Below are 13,835 nucleotides of genomic sequence, written 5' to 3'. Positions count from 1 at the left end.
TCAATGTCTATTGTCCTTACCAGTAGGTATTTCTACTTATGCCATCCCTTGCCAGCAGCCAACAATGACAGTAAATTGACAGTAAGGAATACTATCAGCTTTTATATTTTTTCTTTGTTTTTATAATATATGGAGGGGCGGCAGTACAAGAGAGTGCTAACTTCCTTTCCCTTCTTAGTCACTCATGAAGGAGAAAACAGCATTACTACGACTGTTGTGGCCAGATACACTTTGAGAAGGGACTACATGAAGAAAGAGGTAGGTAGAAACTACCTGGAAACTGAAGAGCTTCCAGCAGCCATGGGGAAGGTACTGCCACACGCTTAGGGCTGGCTGCTGGCTCAGGCTGGGAACTGAAAGAAGTCCAGAACTGCTAGGGAAGAAATTAAGTTTTCTGATTCTCCTGTGTACAGCCAAGAAGGACTTTTCATTCCTGAAAAGCAGAGCTACAGTAACGTACAGTACACTATCTCCGAACTCCTGAATTTTGGGCAGCTGAAAAGTGGTGATATGAGACTATTTGCACTTCTCAGACTTAGCAGCTGAGCTCAAGTGGTAAACTCTAAAAGGACTGTGTAGAATAAATCTTGAAATGCTTCCTTCAAAAAGATGAGAGCAAAGTAAATACAAACTTCACATTTGAGACCTACCGTGAAACTCACCCTTCTCTTTGCTGATACCGCACAAGCGACAGTCTGCTTGGGCACATCAGCGATGCTGCTGTAAACACAAAACAGACTCATATAATGACTATAACCAAAATCAGCCTGCCACCCTGGTAAGCAGCAAGATAGTAGGAAAATCATACCTATGTACTGAGGCTTCCACGTGAAGCACTGAAAATGATCAATTTTTCTAGAATAGAATTTGGAAGAATTAATGTTTTTTTAAATAGGAAAACCATTTGTCTTTATGAAAGAGATTACTCTGTTTTGGAGCTCTTCTCTGTCATGAAACTTCTTTCTAACCAGACTGAATCATCCGATACATGCTAAATTATATTTAAGGGATGCATAATTTGCAAAGAAGCATAAAACTGAGAATTGCATTAGCACAGGACACTTCAAATGATATGTTCTGACTTGCACGTAATCCCACAAATACTGCCTGAATTTCCTCAAAAGCAGTGAAAAGCACTTGTGTTAGTTTAAGAGAAGGGATGGAGGCAGGGTTACTTGAGTCCTTTGGAAACACTAGCAAATCCTCCAACATTAAAGACAGATATATATAAATAAAAAATCTGTATGTTTGTATATATATGCAATTATTTCTCTCACATTGCTCAACATTAAACATTTGTTAGCAATTTTAAAATCAACATTGGGAAAAAAAAAAAAAAGCTAGATTTTCTGAAGAGAGTGTCCTTTAACAAAGTTACACATGCAAAATTTTGCTGAAAATGCCCATGGCTAACAACTTAACGAAGGATACTCCTCTGAGTGAAAGACCAAAGCCTTCTCACAAACTGTTCAACACCAGCATAGGAGGAGTTCAGCTTCTACCTAGGCTTAAGGAAAACAAGCTGAAGTCAAGGTAAGATTTGTGCTTACAGGGAAACGCAAACCATATTCCCAACACTGTTTAAATCCTGCCATTTGCACTTAGATCAGGAACAAAAGAAGGATTTTCAGTAATTTCATGTCAAGAGTTGGACTAGTCCCCCTAAAAGGCACTGCCCAAACAGACTGTGGCTTCATTTCTCTAAATGCTATTCAGCATGACAGACTATGAGATGGAGTTCAATCTAAATTTAAGCACTCTCTGTAGACTATTAATAGAAGAAAAACTGGTAGCATGAATCATCATGTGGGAGCTGCAGAGCAACAGCTATTTATTTTCTATAATAGTAATATATAGAAGTTACCTTTATACAATAAATGAACTGTTGGATTTGCAAGGCCCAGCAGAAGTCGTCAGATGATTCTCCTTCACTTACACTATTCTCATTTTATTCTAAGGAGCAGTGAGAGGGCAACCCTTATTTAACTTGACAAAATACACATTTTGTATAACCAAGCTCTGTCATAGCGCTGCTCCCCACCACTCCCTGCTAGAGAATACTGCATGCTGGAAATACTGGTGCAAAATGATGGAACTTCATAGGTTTGTGAAGTTAAGTTAGTGTTTTAGCACCCTGTTCCAGCACGGGTATAATGTCTCTACCTCTGGCCAAGAGGAAAACTGCAGCATGCCTTCCCTTTATGTTTCTTCTCTGCTGGAACAATAGTCCAGCTATATTATTTTGTTAGACCAGCCATTTGGAGAAAGATTTTTTGGAAGTACCGAACACCTAACAGCTCCTGAACTGCCAAACTGTTGATGCCCGGCACCACCACTCAGGATCATACCCTCCAATGTTGCGATTTTCTTTTCCAAGGGATAGCACTGGGGATGTGCACCGCAGGCCGTACCCTGGGCTTTACTCCATTGTGGTTGATGGACTCTGAACGTGGCCCACAGAGTCACACAGTGTTAACTCAACTTGCTGGCATTTTGGTGCTCTGTGGGATATTTATTTTTGAAAAATATGATATTGTCAACAGCTCAGTGAAGTTGTCTCCAGACTGTTATGTCTCCTTCTCAAGTTTCTTTCATTTTTAAGAGCTTAACTTTTAGGCTTCTGGCATGGGGAAAGAGCCTAAAATGGTTTAAGAAAAGGAAGCATAAACAAGGGAGTGAGCTATGCACAGCACTGGAGAGAAGCACAAATATTTCCTCACACTATATAATCAATGCAAATGTCTAGCAGTAAAAATACTGTGATGAGACACTACTGTGTTCAACCCTATTTTCATAATGAGATTAAAGAGGTTCCAAAGAACTGTAAATCCTGAAGGGTAAAGAACATCTAAGAAAAGTTGACAACGTATTTTTCAAACAGGGCATTTCATATACAGAAATTCAGTTCTACAAACAGAGTTCAGTAAAACCATAGTGATACAGAGGGCAATGGCAGACATAAAGACAAGTGAAAACCTTAACTTATTCAACTTAAACTCACTTGTGGAGCTAGTTTCACACTGTTAACAAAATTATCTAGTAAGAGCTTGGAAGACTATCCATGAAAAAACCCCTTTGGTTAGGGAATATTATTTCAGTGGATATGGGAAAGAAAAGTTGCAGCTCTACAGACTCTGCAGACACTACCGTTTTAGCATACCTCAGGCCTGTGTCTGACTCGCTGCTTCTGTCTTGACCTTCTGATTGCCAATTGCAGGTGTACAAGTCACTTCTAAAATGCTGTCATGCGCTTGCTACAGGAGAGAAAAACATCTATCTTCTGACATGAGTTTATTACACTACACTTTTAAAACTTTTTTTTTTAAAAGAAGTATGAAAACTGAAGATTCATGCTTAAAAACAGGATATAAATCCATTTTGAGAACTAAGAAGAGTTTTCTTAAACCACTCAAATTCAAGGAGACTTTCACCTCAAGAAAGGAGAAGCGAGACTTTTTCTTGCAGAACAACATTACTGAGACAAAGACTTTTCTGGATTGCTGAACAGTCAGAAAACACCACACAACCTCAAAAAAATTATGTAAGAAATAGGCAGAATAAAAATACCTATACTAGTCAACGCATTAAAAAACAACATTTGCAATAAATAGGAGCTCCATCCAAACCTCTGGATCTGATTTACTCCAGAGCACTTGAAATTAAAGTTCTAAAACAGCATTTGAAAACAGTTATTGTCCAGGATGATTGAGACCAAATCAGATTTAAGGTGTTCTAGTCTTTATTTTCACCTGGAAGCTTTATTTTTAGGCATTTGCTTTAAATACTCTGAACTGTTCTAGAGATTAAGTCCCCAATCCCTCCCCAGCCCAATTCCTTTAGAGAGAGAGGGAGCAAGTGAGCACACACACGCGCATTGCCTTACTCGGGTTGGGTTAAGTAACATTCTATATAATTCTAATCCTGCAATGTATTACATAAATTGCCTAAATTGAACATATTCTCTGTAATTCCCTTTTCTGCTACTCATATTTAAGACTAGGACAATACAGGCTAAGCAGATGCCTTAAATATGTACCTCTCTCTCTACGGTATTCACCATTTAATCGTTTAAAACCCTTTTGGGCGTAGATACTGTAAAGTATGCTGGCATACCAAAAGTGACATGACTTCCAAAAAAAATCATGAGGTTCTATGCATGCAAATCATTCGCATGCACTTCTCATCCATAGCATATAAACCTCTGCAAACTACTTCCTGTAACATTTACTCCTGAAAAACCACGGTGCCAGAAATAGCATTAAAATACTCCCTTTTGTAGTGGCTTCACTCAAGAAAACAAACACACATTTTGCTATTTGCAATCTTTATTTCATGAATAATTAAGAAGAAAACATGGCAACATTGGCAAATTGAAGGCATACATACTAAATACTCATACAGAATACATTATGGAGAAAGTAAATGCCCAGATCTTTAGTGGTCCTTGCAAACTAAAAGCATATTGGTCCTCCAAAAGGTTTAGCTTAAAATATGCTTGCTGACCTTTCAAGTTCCAATGATTAACAGCTTGTGCCTTTCAAACCAGAAACAGGGTGAAATACAATTTGAACATACTTCCAAATTCTCCTCAAACCTATATTTCTCAGCTCTAACCAGAAGCAAACAAAATGATTTTTTTCCTCCTTATCTTTTAAATATATACACTCATACACCACCCTAAGTATTCAACACGCAAGCACTCCTTGAAAAATGTTCAGTTTTGTTAAGAACCTGCAGATGTACATATATGTATACACACATGTATATAAGTGTGTATATATATGTACATATATACATTTATGCAAAACCTCTCTATATATGTAAAATGTCCATATATGTCAATGTGTGTGTGTAAACCATTTGAAAGGGTTCTGGAAAAAAGAAAAGTGCTTGTTGTCTAGATCAAGATTTACTAAACCCATACATGTACTGTTAGGTCAGTCTAACAGTTGTGTTTCAAGGGAGTATAAAACAATACAAACCAGAAAAGTTGGATGGATGAGAAGAGTTTTTAAGAATCACTTTTTTACATCATCTTTAAAGGCCATGGAAAATGAGCTTTAAAAATAGCTATTTAGGAAATATTATTACTGGCTGCAGTGTCATCTCAAACAAGGTTAGTCCTTATCCAATACAGTGCTGTGAAGTCAGACTGAGACCTCAGTAAGATTCTGTTATTTCATGAAGTCCAAAGTTCATCACACTGTTCTGTCAATTCTGCCTCACACCTGAACTGAAAGTACCCTGGAGGGTACCAATTAATGCCCTTCTGACTTTGATCTGGAGAGTTGTCCAATATTAAATGGGATCGCTGATTTCATATACACTGTACAACTCTTGATCATTACTGACCTAAAATGAACTTACAGTCTGGAGGCTAACTAGTCTATGCTTTGTTTAGTAGTGTTATACTTTCTTCCCATTAGATAACATACAGAAAAAATATTCCTGTTCAAAAAACCCCTTCAGATATGTATAAAAGTGCTACTTAAAAATAGTAAAACTGACTTACAATACACGTAAAAACAAGTTTCTAACAAACTGAAATGTTGTAAATTACAAGGATTAATTACTTGAGTATGTTACGTGTACTTGTGCCCTCTTTACTGAACTGATTCCCAAGTAATCATCCTAATTGAACATATGCAATAATTGGAAACCAGTAAAAGCCTCCAGAGGAATTTCAACAATGGAACAACAACAAAAGAAAAAAAGAGCCTCTTGCTCCCCATTTGTTGAAATAGAGTTCAGAAACAAAAATTGACTTTTCCATTATTGCAAACGCAGTCTACTGTCAAAACAGGTCAGTTCATGAACTGTGGAACCAGGACTGCAAATGGCTCCTCTGCAGCAGGAAATGTCCACTGGGCTTCCTAACTACCATATAAATACACTAGTTACATGCAATTAAAATAATAAACATATCACTAGAATGAAAATGCACGTGATACGCCGCTACGCTGGGGCAGAGTAGGTTTTAAGCCTTGACTTCCCCAAACAACTTGTTCATATTCTTGAACTCTATGCAAAATACAAAAGCCTTAGAAAAGTGCAACAAAACTAGCTTCATGACATTTTTCTTTCCATTTCCATAAATACAATCGCATAAAAATATTATTAAACAGAAGCATATTTCCCAGTGGAGAACAAACGTGCCACATTTCAGCTCTGATTTTGGCTAAACTGAAGCCCCCTGAAAATAGGGGATTAAAATGAAACCTGCTTAATTGCATCAGGCTGCCGTAATATTCTGCCAAAATACCCTACCATTTTGCATCCACAAGCTCTGCTGGAACTGATGGGAAATTTATGTGCAATTCTGTGGCAGACAGTGGCCTAAAGGTAAGGAAAATTCCAAGTAAAAGCTAATGTCAGTTGGAAGGAAGTCATCCGATATTCATAGGTTTTTCTGAAGTTTCAGTGTGAGGAAATAATTCTGCTATCACAGAATTATTAATTTAAGGAGGCTAGGATAGTGACCTTGCCAAAAACTGGCAAGCACAAATACATGAGGAAAAAAAGACACTTGTATCAATACCCTAACAGAAATCAGAACTGTACAAACCTTGATCTTTTAAGTTATTTAGCATTAATTACCAAAAGCATACTTGCTACAACATCTTGGCTTTGACAATTACAGTGTACTACAACACCGATACTGAAATCAGGGAATACAACAGAAAAAACTTAGATGAATGAAGGACTGGGAACGCTCAGCAAGGCAGACAGTAATTTAAAACCCAGTCAGCCACTGTCCTTTGAAAGCAGAAACACTATTAGAGATACCTTTCTAAATAGGGACAATGAAATATATTAGGAGATGTCTATGAACCCTTAACTCACCTAAGGAGTTGATAATTTGGGGGCAAGAACACCTGATGGACACCCTGGGGTGATGTAGGCTATATGGGGAATAAGGAAGTTGTGGGAGAGAGAGTTAAGCAGCTCTAACGTGTTTTGCCAGTCAACACACACTAACTTGGGAAAGCACGGTGGCGTGTCCAGAACTTGTGGATGATGACTACACTTTAATACCACTTCTCACCACAGAATTTCTCAAACTGGTTAATATTACCAAGTATTCATAACACTAATGCTAGCTTAAAGAAAGGAATTCCAGAAATAGAACTTGGCAGAACATAAAAATAAAATAGAAATAAATATTTACCAAGTCAAGGGAAGGATCACAAACAAACTATATAGTTAAATCAATCTGTACATGAACACTACTATTTTAAAATCCTGTTTCTTAGGCCACCTCAGCAAGGGTCTTATTCACAACAGGCAAAAAATAGTGTAGAGGTGTACAACTGGATTTCCTTCCCAGAAGAATTCTGCCTCTTAAGAGCTCCTGCTTGATGCAGCCTGCAGTTAAGCTGTGATTGTATTAGTTGCAAGAGGCAAATAAGAAGTCACCACATGAGTCACATGAGCACAGTTTTAAAGGCTTAACTTTAGCCTATGCATAGCTTCACACCAGCCATCCAAAGGGGGCAGCTTTGGAAGATATTGTCACATACCACCTGAAAACCAGACAGCATTCCTAAACCAGTCACAAGCAGAATACAGAAAGTAAGAAAACCACCCAGGTTCTCTGTATCTCCAACTTCCAAATAATCTTGTTTAAAACTAGGCTAAATAAAACTTGTACCCTGGGCCAAAACTGTACAGAAATAGAGTGAATTGAGTAAAAGTAATTTTTTTTTTTTTTTTTTTGATGCAAAAGGTGCAACAGAATCCAAATGTCTGAAGTATTGAATCAGGGAACTGAAAGAACAGATAAGAACTTAACATTGAGATCATTAATGGGATGCCAATAAGAATTTTTCATCACAACTACAAAATTCTTAAGGCAGATCCTCAGCAGTTTAAACCACTATACTGCATCATTAGAGCAAGGGCCACACTTATTTATCCTTAGGCATGTAAAACCAGAGTACAACTGCTGCCAGTGATATTAGCGTGAGTTTGCACCAATACATTAAAGCCGAGTTCATTTAGCTCTGGCAAATTAAGGGGCCCCTAAAGCATGATGATGGACTTTACAGAAAAACACAAACAGCGGAAATATTTTACAAAATCAGAGACAAAAAATTATCAGACATGCTACATGTAACTTGAGGAATATATTGTATGCAAAAGATACGAAAAATTTATGTTTACATCGGAATATGCTGTAATTTAATACTATATTCTGGATAACCTATCCACAAGTACAATTTTAAGAAGGAAAATTTCACTCACAATTTTTCAGAGGCATGAGAATGAGAGGTCTTTGTGAGGACCAGAGATTCACACCAGAGATACTAAATTAGTGTTTCTATTTAAATAGAAGACAATCAAATCAAACTCAATCAAACAAAACTAACTGAAATCCAAATCAAATGTAAACTATTCTGAAGTCACCTCAGTTCTGTTACTGTTAGATACTCCGTATCAAAATCTCTCTGGCAGAATTTTACCGAATAACCAAAATTAAATTTTGCCTCCTATCCCTTCCCTTTCAGTAAAGAAAACCCCACAACTGTTCATTCGGTTCATTGCTAATGATGTTGCATCAGGATGACAACTAGCCAAACTGAATACATATCTGGCTCTAAACTGACCTCTCTAATCTATGGAGCATTTCAGTAAATAGCATCCAGAAGATGATATAGCTGTATCTGCATCAGTATGTTCTACAGCTCCATTTTTTTGCCCACCCAACTCCTACAGCTGGCAATGAGTAACCCTGATATACTACAGCACAGGCATTTGCAAGGCACATATTAAAATGCAATAATATAAATTGATGATAAAATATTTGTCCTTTTTTTAGTACATTCAGAAATACTTTCTGGATTAAAAAGAAAGGAAAGTAAATCAGCATAAACTTGCACTTCGTACGTACAAAAAACCCCAGGCTGTTTCAGGATCAACTATGAGTAGGAACCAAACAGAACAGTATCATCCACGTCCAGAAGGGCTACAGCTATTCTTCCTCTTGAGAAATTAAATGTGGTTTGAACCTTCAGAAAAAACATGTTGTAGAGTGCAGCAGGGCATTATGTTTGTTTCAGATCTTCCATTGCTTCATTACCTCCACTTGGACACGTCTGCAGCATCTTATATGTAAAGGCTCAGATAAATCATTATAAAGAAACTCTTCATGAAGCCAAATATTCCTTTACAGATTATGAATTCAGCAGAGGTTTTTCAGACAGATCATGCCAAGAAGAAGTTTACAGAGCTCTGAAGTTCAAAACATGATCATTTTTATAATTACTAATATCTTTTCCCTCCCTCTCCATGAAGACTAGCAGCTTATCTTTTTAACAGAAAGTATCTGGAAAATGTGATTTTCCCTTTTTCAAAAGGTTATGCCATTAGTGTTATTTCAGTTAAGGACTAATACAACATTTCAGGTAAATAAGGTTAACCATTTGACAGAAAAAAAATCAGCTTAAAGCTCAAATTACCTTAGCAAAACAGGTCATGAGTGCATTTAGACCAACAAATGCTATTCTTTTCATTAGAAAAATGTTTTCTTAAAATCTAAGGCAATGAATACAACAATCATAGCTAAGGATGTCAGTTCAAAGAATGAATGGTTTTTTAAACAGAAATCGGCAAAACCTGGAATTCAGTACTAGGAGATGGAACAGGAGACAGTAATTGTGTATTTCCAATAAGTCTATTCTATTGAAACTTATTTGAAGAAATGAAGTAAACAAAAATTTCTGAAGAAATATACGGGAGAGGAATTGTATTTCAGACTTTTATTAAAACCTGTTACTGAAGATTTTTCACTTGAAGCCTCTCTTGCAACAATTGTCTTTAGATTATGTTGGCTCTTCAAATGCACTAATTAATAATCTGAGGGTATCTAGCTACTTTTGGGGTTATAAAGAACTGTAAGAATGTATTAGACACTGCTGCTCTGAAAACTTCTCCAAAGGCCCTCACCATAGATTAAGTAATTTTCGTAATTCTCACAGGCACATATTAATGAAAGAGTACATTTTTGTACAATGCTAGCTGCTACAGACATGCTGAATTATTACTCTTCAACATGGGCTATGTTCTTCAGATGATAGGTTTTTGGATTTGGCAATAATTTTGAGTTAAATCTGTGCTTTTATACCATGATGAAGTTTCACAGATGCCAAGCAGTTGCATTCACGGGGTTAACATCTATGACATTCAAACTGTCCTTAACAGTCATAAGAGCACCATAGGAATGGCAGATTCATTTTCTTTATAACAGGGTTACTGTGTTGAAAGAGAATGTGCTTATAAATAGCAGTTGTTACAGAACTCACTTCTAAAGTAGGCTTCTGCTTAATATTAATGAGAGATGTTCACCTGTGGCTTAACTGCTGATAAGTATTCAGAAAAATAAGAGGCAGAAGCAATGACAGGGTGAAGATTTCCCTTGATTTGACAAACAAGATTACAACAAACAGCTTATGACAAATGGATATATGAAATCATTCTGAGCCATTAACATTCTGCACAAGTGCCAGGATGTATCAATTCAATGATCGCTAAGGCACTTACTTGAACTCTTTTGCCCGAGAGCTGTTACATGAATTCAGGTACGTTTTAGGAAAATAGAAGTTGAGCAGACTAAAGTTTCTCAGTTCCTTCCTTGTGACAGCGAGTCATTTCCACGCAGTATTCGAGACTACTGGGTGTATACACATTACATCAGTTCCTCCATAGTTCTTGTCAGAGAATGTCTCACCTTCTGTCAGTCAGATGAGGATGTGCAAGATCAATGGAAAACACACAGAAAACATGGCAAAGCTGGATTTTGAGACAAACTACTTCATTATTACATCTTATTGAAAATCTCTGCAGAGGAAATGCTATCCCAGTTCCAAAATTCTACCACAGAAATCCATGATGTATGCTCGTATTGCTGTAGAGTAAAGCCTGGGGTAGCTGTGTGTGCTATACAGGCAAAGGAGGAAGAGAGGAAAGATCAAGCCATACAAGGGTTGATTATTGATTCATTTCTGGTATAATGGAAGCACAGGGAGTTTGGACAGATTCCTTGAAGTATAGAGTACCCTGACAACCAGGAGCTGTATGTGCTAGTCTTCACAATCCATAAGATAAAGTTGGAAGCCACATCACTGTGACAGAGGTAGGCTTATAACGAAGCTTTAGAATGAAGAGTTCTTCTGTGCCAAATTTTTCGAGGTATCGAGAGCACTTTTCCACTCAATTTGTCATTATGGAATAAAAGCTTGTTTTCCTAGAATATTGTGCACACTTTAAAGGTGGGAAAATAGCTGTAAAGGCATTAAGAACTCTACTGTATTGGGATGCCATATGCTGAGGGTAGAATATTCAGATTCTGTGGTATCAGGATGCTACAGGAAGTTCAGTAATACGATGCCATGTTATCCTTTTCCTTCTCAAAGCTTTATCTGTACATTCAGTCTCCTATATGCTAGAGGATCCATTCATCTCACTCTTCTAAGAAAGAAAGCTTCAGGAAGTCTGGCTGGAAAGGCAGCACATAAGTAGTCCAGGCTCTTTAGGCTACATAATTAATCTGAATAGCTTAATATCTTGGGTTATTCCAAGCATTGTGTCAAAAAGTTCTTGCTCTTGTTTCCAGGCTTAGTAGCTGAAGCAATCTGAGGCAATCCAGGATAGTGTCACTGAAGTTTGAGGGGACTCAAATGTTGCCAGTTTTCAGTGAAATGGGGATTAGCATTTCAGCAAGATTTCCATCTGGTAGCTCATGTTGGTTCTATCCCATGGATCTGCTGAATTATTATGGTTTCAGGTTTCAAAGTATTTGTAAATTGCTGTAACATACAGCATGACATTCTGCCAGTCTGGACGCTCAGTTCGCACCATTTCATTGATGTCCTGTCACAGAAAACAGATTGATCAAAATCAGGAATGATAACCTTGTAATGTGATAGTGTTTTTACAAATTTCTGGGAATGGTAAATCTGTAAAGTTTCCACAATTTAAAGCATTGATGAAGAAAGTTCTGTTTTCTTCCATATATCTTTGTATTACTTACAAAGTGTAAACACCTATGAACAGCATATCTCCAGATAGTTATTCTGTTGACTTAAGATTGAGATGTCTAATGCTGTGCATGCTTGAGCTGCCCCCCCGCTTAGTACAGTTAGTAAAGTAGTCAAGACTTTAGTGTTCACATACCCCTACGCCAACCTCACAAGTCAATGCAATCTATCTAGGAACGGTGAGTCACAGAATCAAGGCCCAGATACTAACTGAAGCTGAAGTTCAAAATTTGTATCAGGGTAAGAGTCAAGCATCAATAAATAATGAATCCCATTTTACAGTAGACTACTGAACTTCAGATTGTATGTATTTTTGAGTAAAGAGGCAAGGAAGAGGGACATTTACTGCCAATTTGGGTATATCCAAGAGACAAACCGATCAATTTGTGTCTAACTGATAGGCCAGTTCACATGTGTTTCATACTAACAGTATACCAGATTGCCAATGAATAATTAGGGTAAACAAAGCCTGATCTACCCTTTTCAGCACATGTACAGAGGAAAACAGTGATGTAGTTTCTAATAATTTTTGTTTACTGTAAGGGTCTGTATTTTGTAAGCTTTGAGCCCAGGAACCTCCAGAACTCAAAAAAGAGAAAGTAATTTCTTTTTAAATTTTCCACATGAAAGCAGCTGAACACTTCCTTATTCAAGGAACAAATAAATTCCCCCTACATTATCACTACTATTTACATACAGTAGTTTTCACACCCTTTTTCACCCTCCAGCCATGTAACATGGACAAGGAAAAAAAAAAAATCCACAAACTTATCCATCATACACACTGAGTATGCAGGTATGTAAATAGATACTAAATCCTTAAGATGGATACAATTTGCACTTCGAAGATTTAATTCCATTCAATTTGCTTTTTTAGAGTGTCTGTAATTAAGTACATTACAAAAAGAAAGGACAGACACCATTTAGACTAAAGATGAATTATGTAAGAATTACTGGTTATTCTTCACAATCTAGTTCTTACATCAGCACTTAGCAAGAAAATTCCATGTTTCAAATCACTGACAGAGTTGAAGTACAAAAGCCCAACAGTTGCACTGCCACTGTCAGCAAATACAATGCTGGAGGGGTAAAAGTGCTGATAAGGATCAAGGAAAGTGTTATTTTTAAAAATGTCTGACTTTGTTGTATTATTAGTTGCTAACTATGGCAACTTTGTTGGAATTGAGGTTACAAAAGTATCACTTAAGTATCATTTCTGATACTGGCAATTTTAGCTGAATTTTTGTGATTATTCACAAGGGCTTAGGATACTCCCAATTCCATACCTTCAGAAATCTTCCTTTTTCAGTAAATACTATGCTATTGAAAACTAATATTATTAAGCTAAAATTTGTGTAAGAAAGCTTATAATAAACAAAAATTGAAAAAACCCTTATATTTACAATTATGACAAATTAGAAGTCTAAACTTAAGTAAATCTTGACTCTCATATTACACTGAGCAAAAGAACAAATTACATAGCTTGATTTGCACCTCCAGAACTCCAAAAAACCCAAATAATTTGAAAGTAGGTCAGACAGGAGAGAGCTAATGAATTCTTGAAGTTTGTATCACATCACTATTTCTCAAATTATTCTCATACAAATCCATTGCCTTTATTATTATTTCTTACGATACTGGGAGATGAGTTTTGGTGAATCTTCCTTTTACAGCTTAAGAGTTTATCTGCTATAGGCTATCATGCTGTTGCCTTTGTTGCAGCTGCTGGACTACAGGTCTGTATCTCAGTCACTATTTAATGCAAAAAACACGTAAGCTTAAGCTGTTGATGACAGCGGC

At 36.9% G+C, this 13,835-nt stretch overlaps 1 protein-coding gene across 1 annotated transcript in view; it reads right to left on the bottom strand.

Moving 5' to 3' along the window:
* Nucleotides 1-4,307: 4,307 nt before the first annotated feature.
* The window catches only part of SPECC1L (sperm antigen with calponin homology and coiled-coil domains 1 like), a 73,765-nt gene continuing 64,237 nt past the window's right edge, over nt 4,308-13,835 (bottom strand). Inside the window, exon 16 of the mRNA XM_074886812.1 lies at nt 4,308-11,868. Coding sequence (XP_074742913.1) covers nt 11,779-11,868 — 90 coding nt within the window. The 3' untranslated portion in view covers nt 4,308-11,778. The remainder of the gene's footprint in view (nt 11,869-13,835) is intronic.

This window comes from Strix uralensis, chromosome 17 (genome assembly GCF_047716275.1).
Source record: "Strix uralensis isolate ZFMK-TIS-50842 chromosome 17, bStrUra1, whole genome shotgun sequence".
In the NCBI taxonomy this organism is placed as follows: domain Eukaryota; kingdom Metazoa; phylum Chordata; class Aves; order Strigiformes; family Strigidae; genus Strix; species Strix uralensis.
The sequence above is the reverse complement of the archived record's forward strand: the minus strand, read 5'-3'. Positions and strand labels throughout refer to the sequence as shown.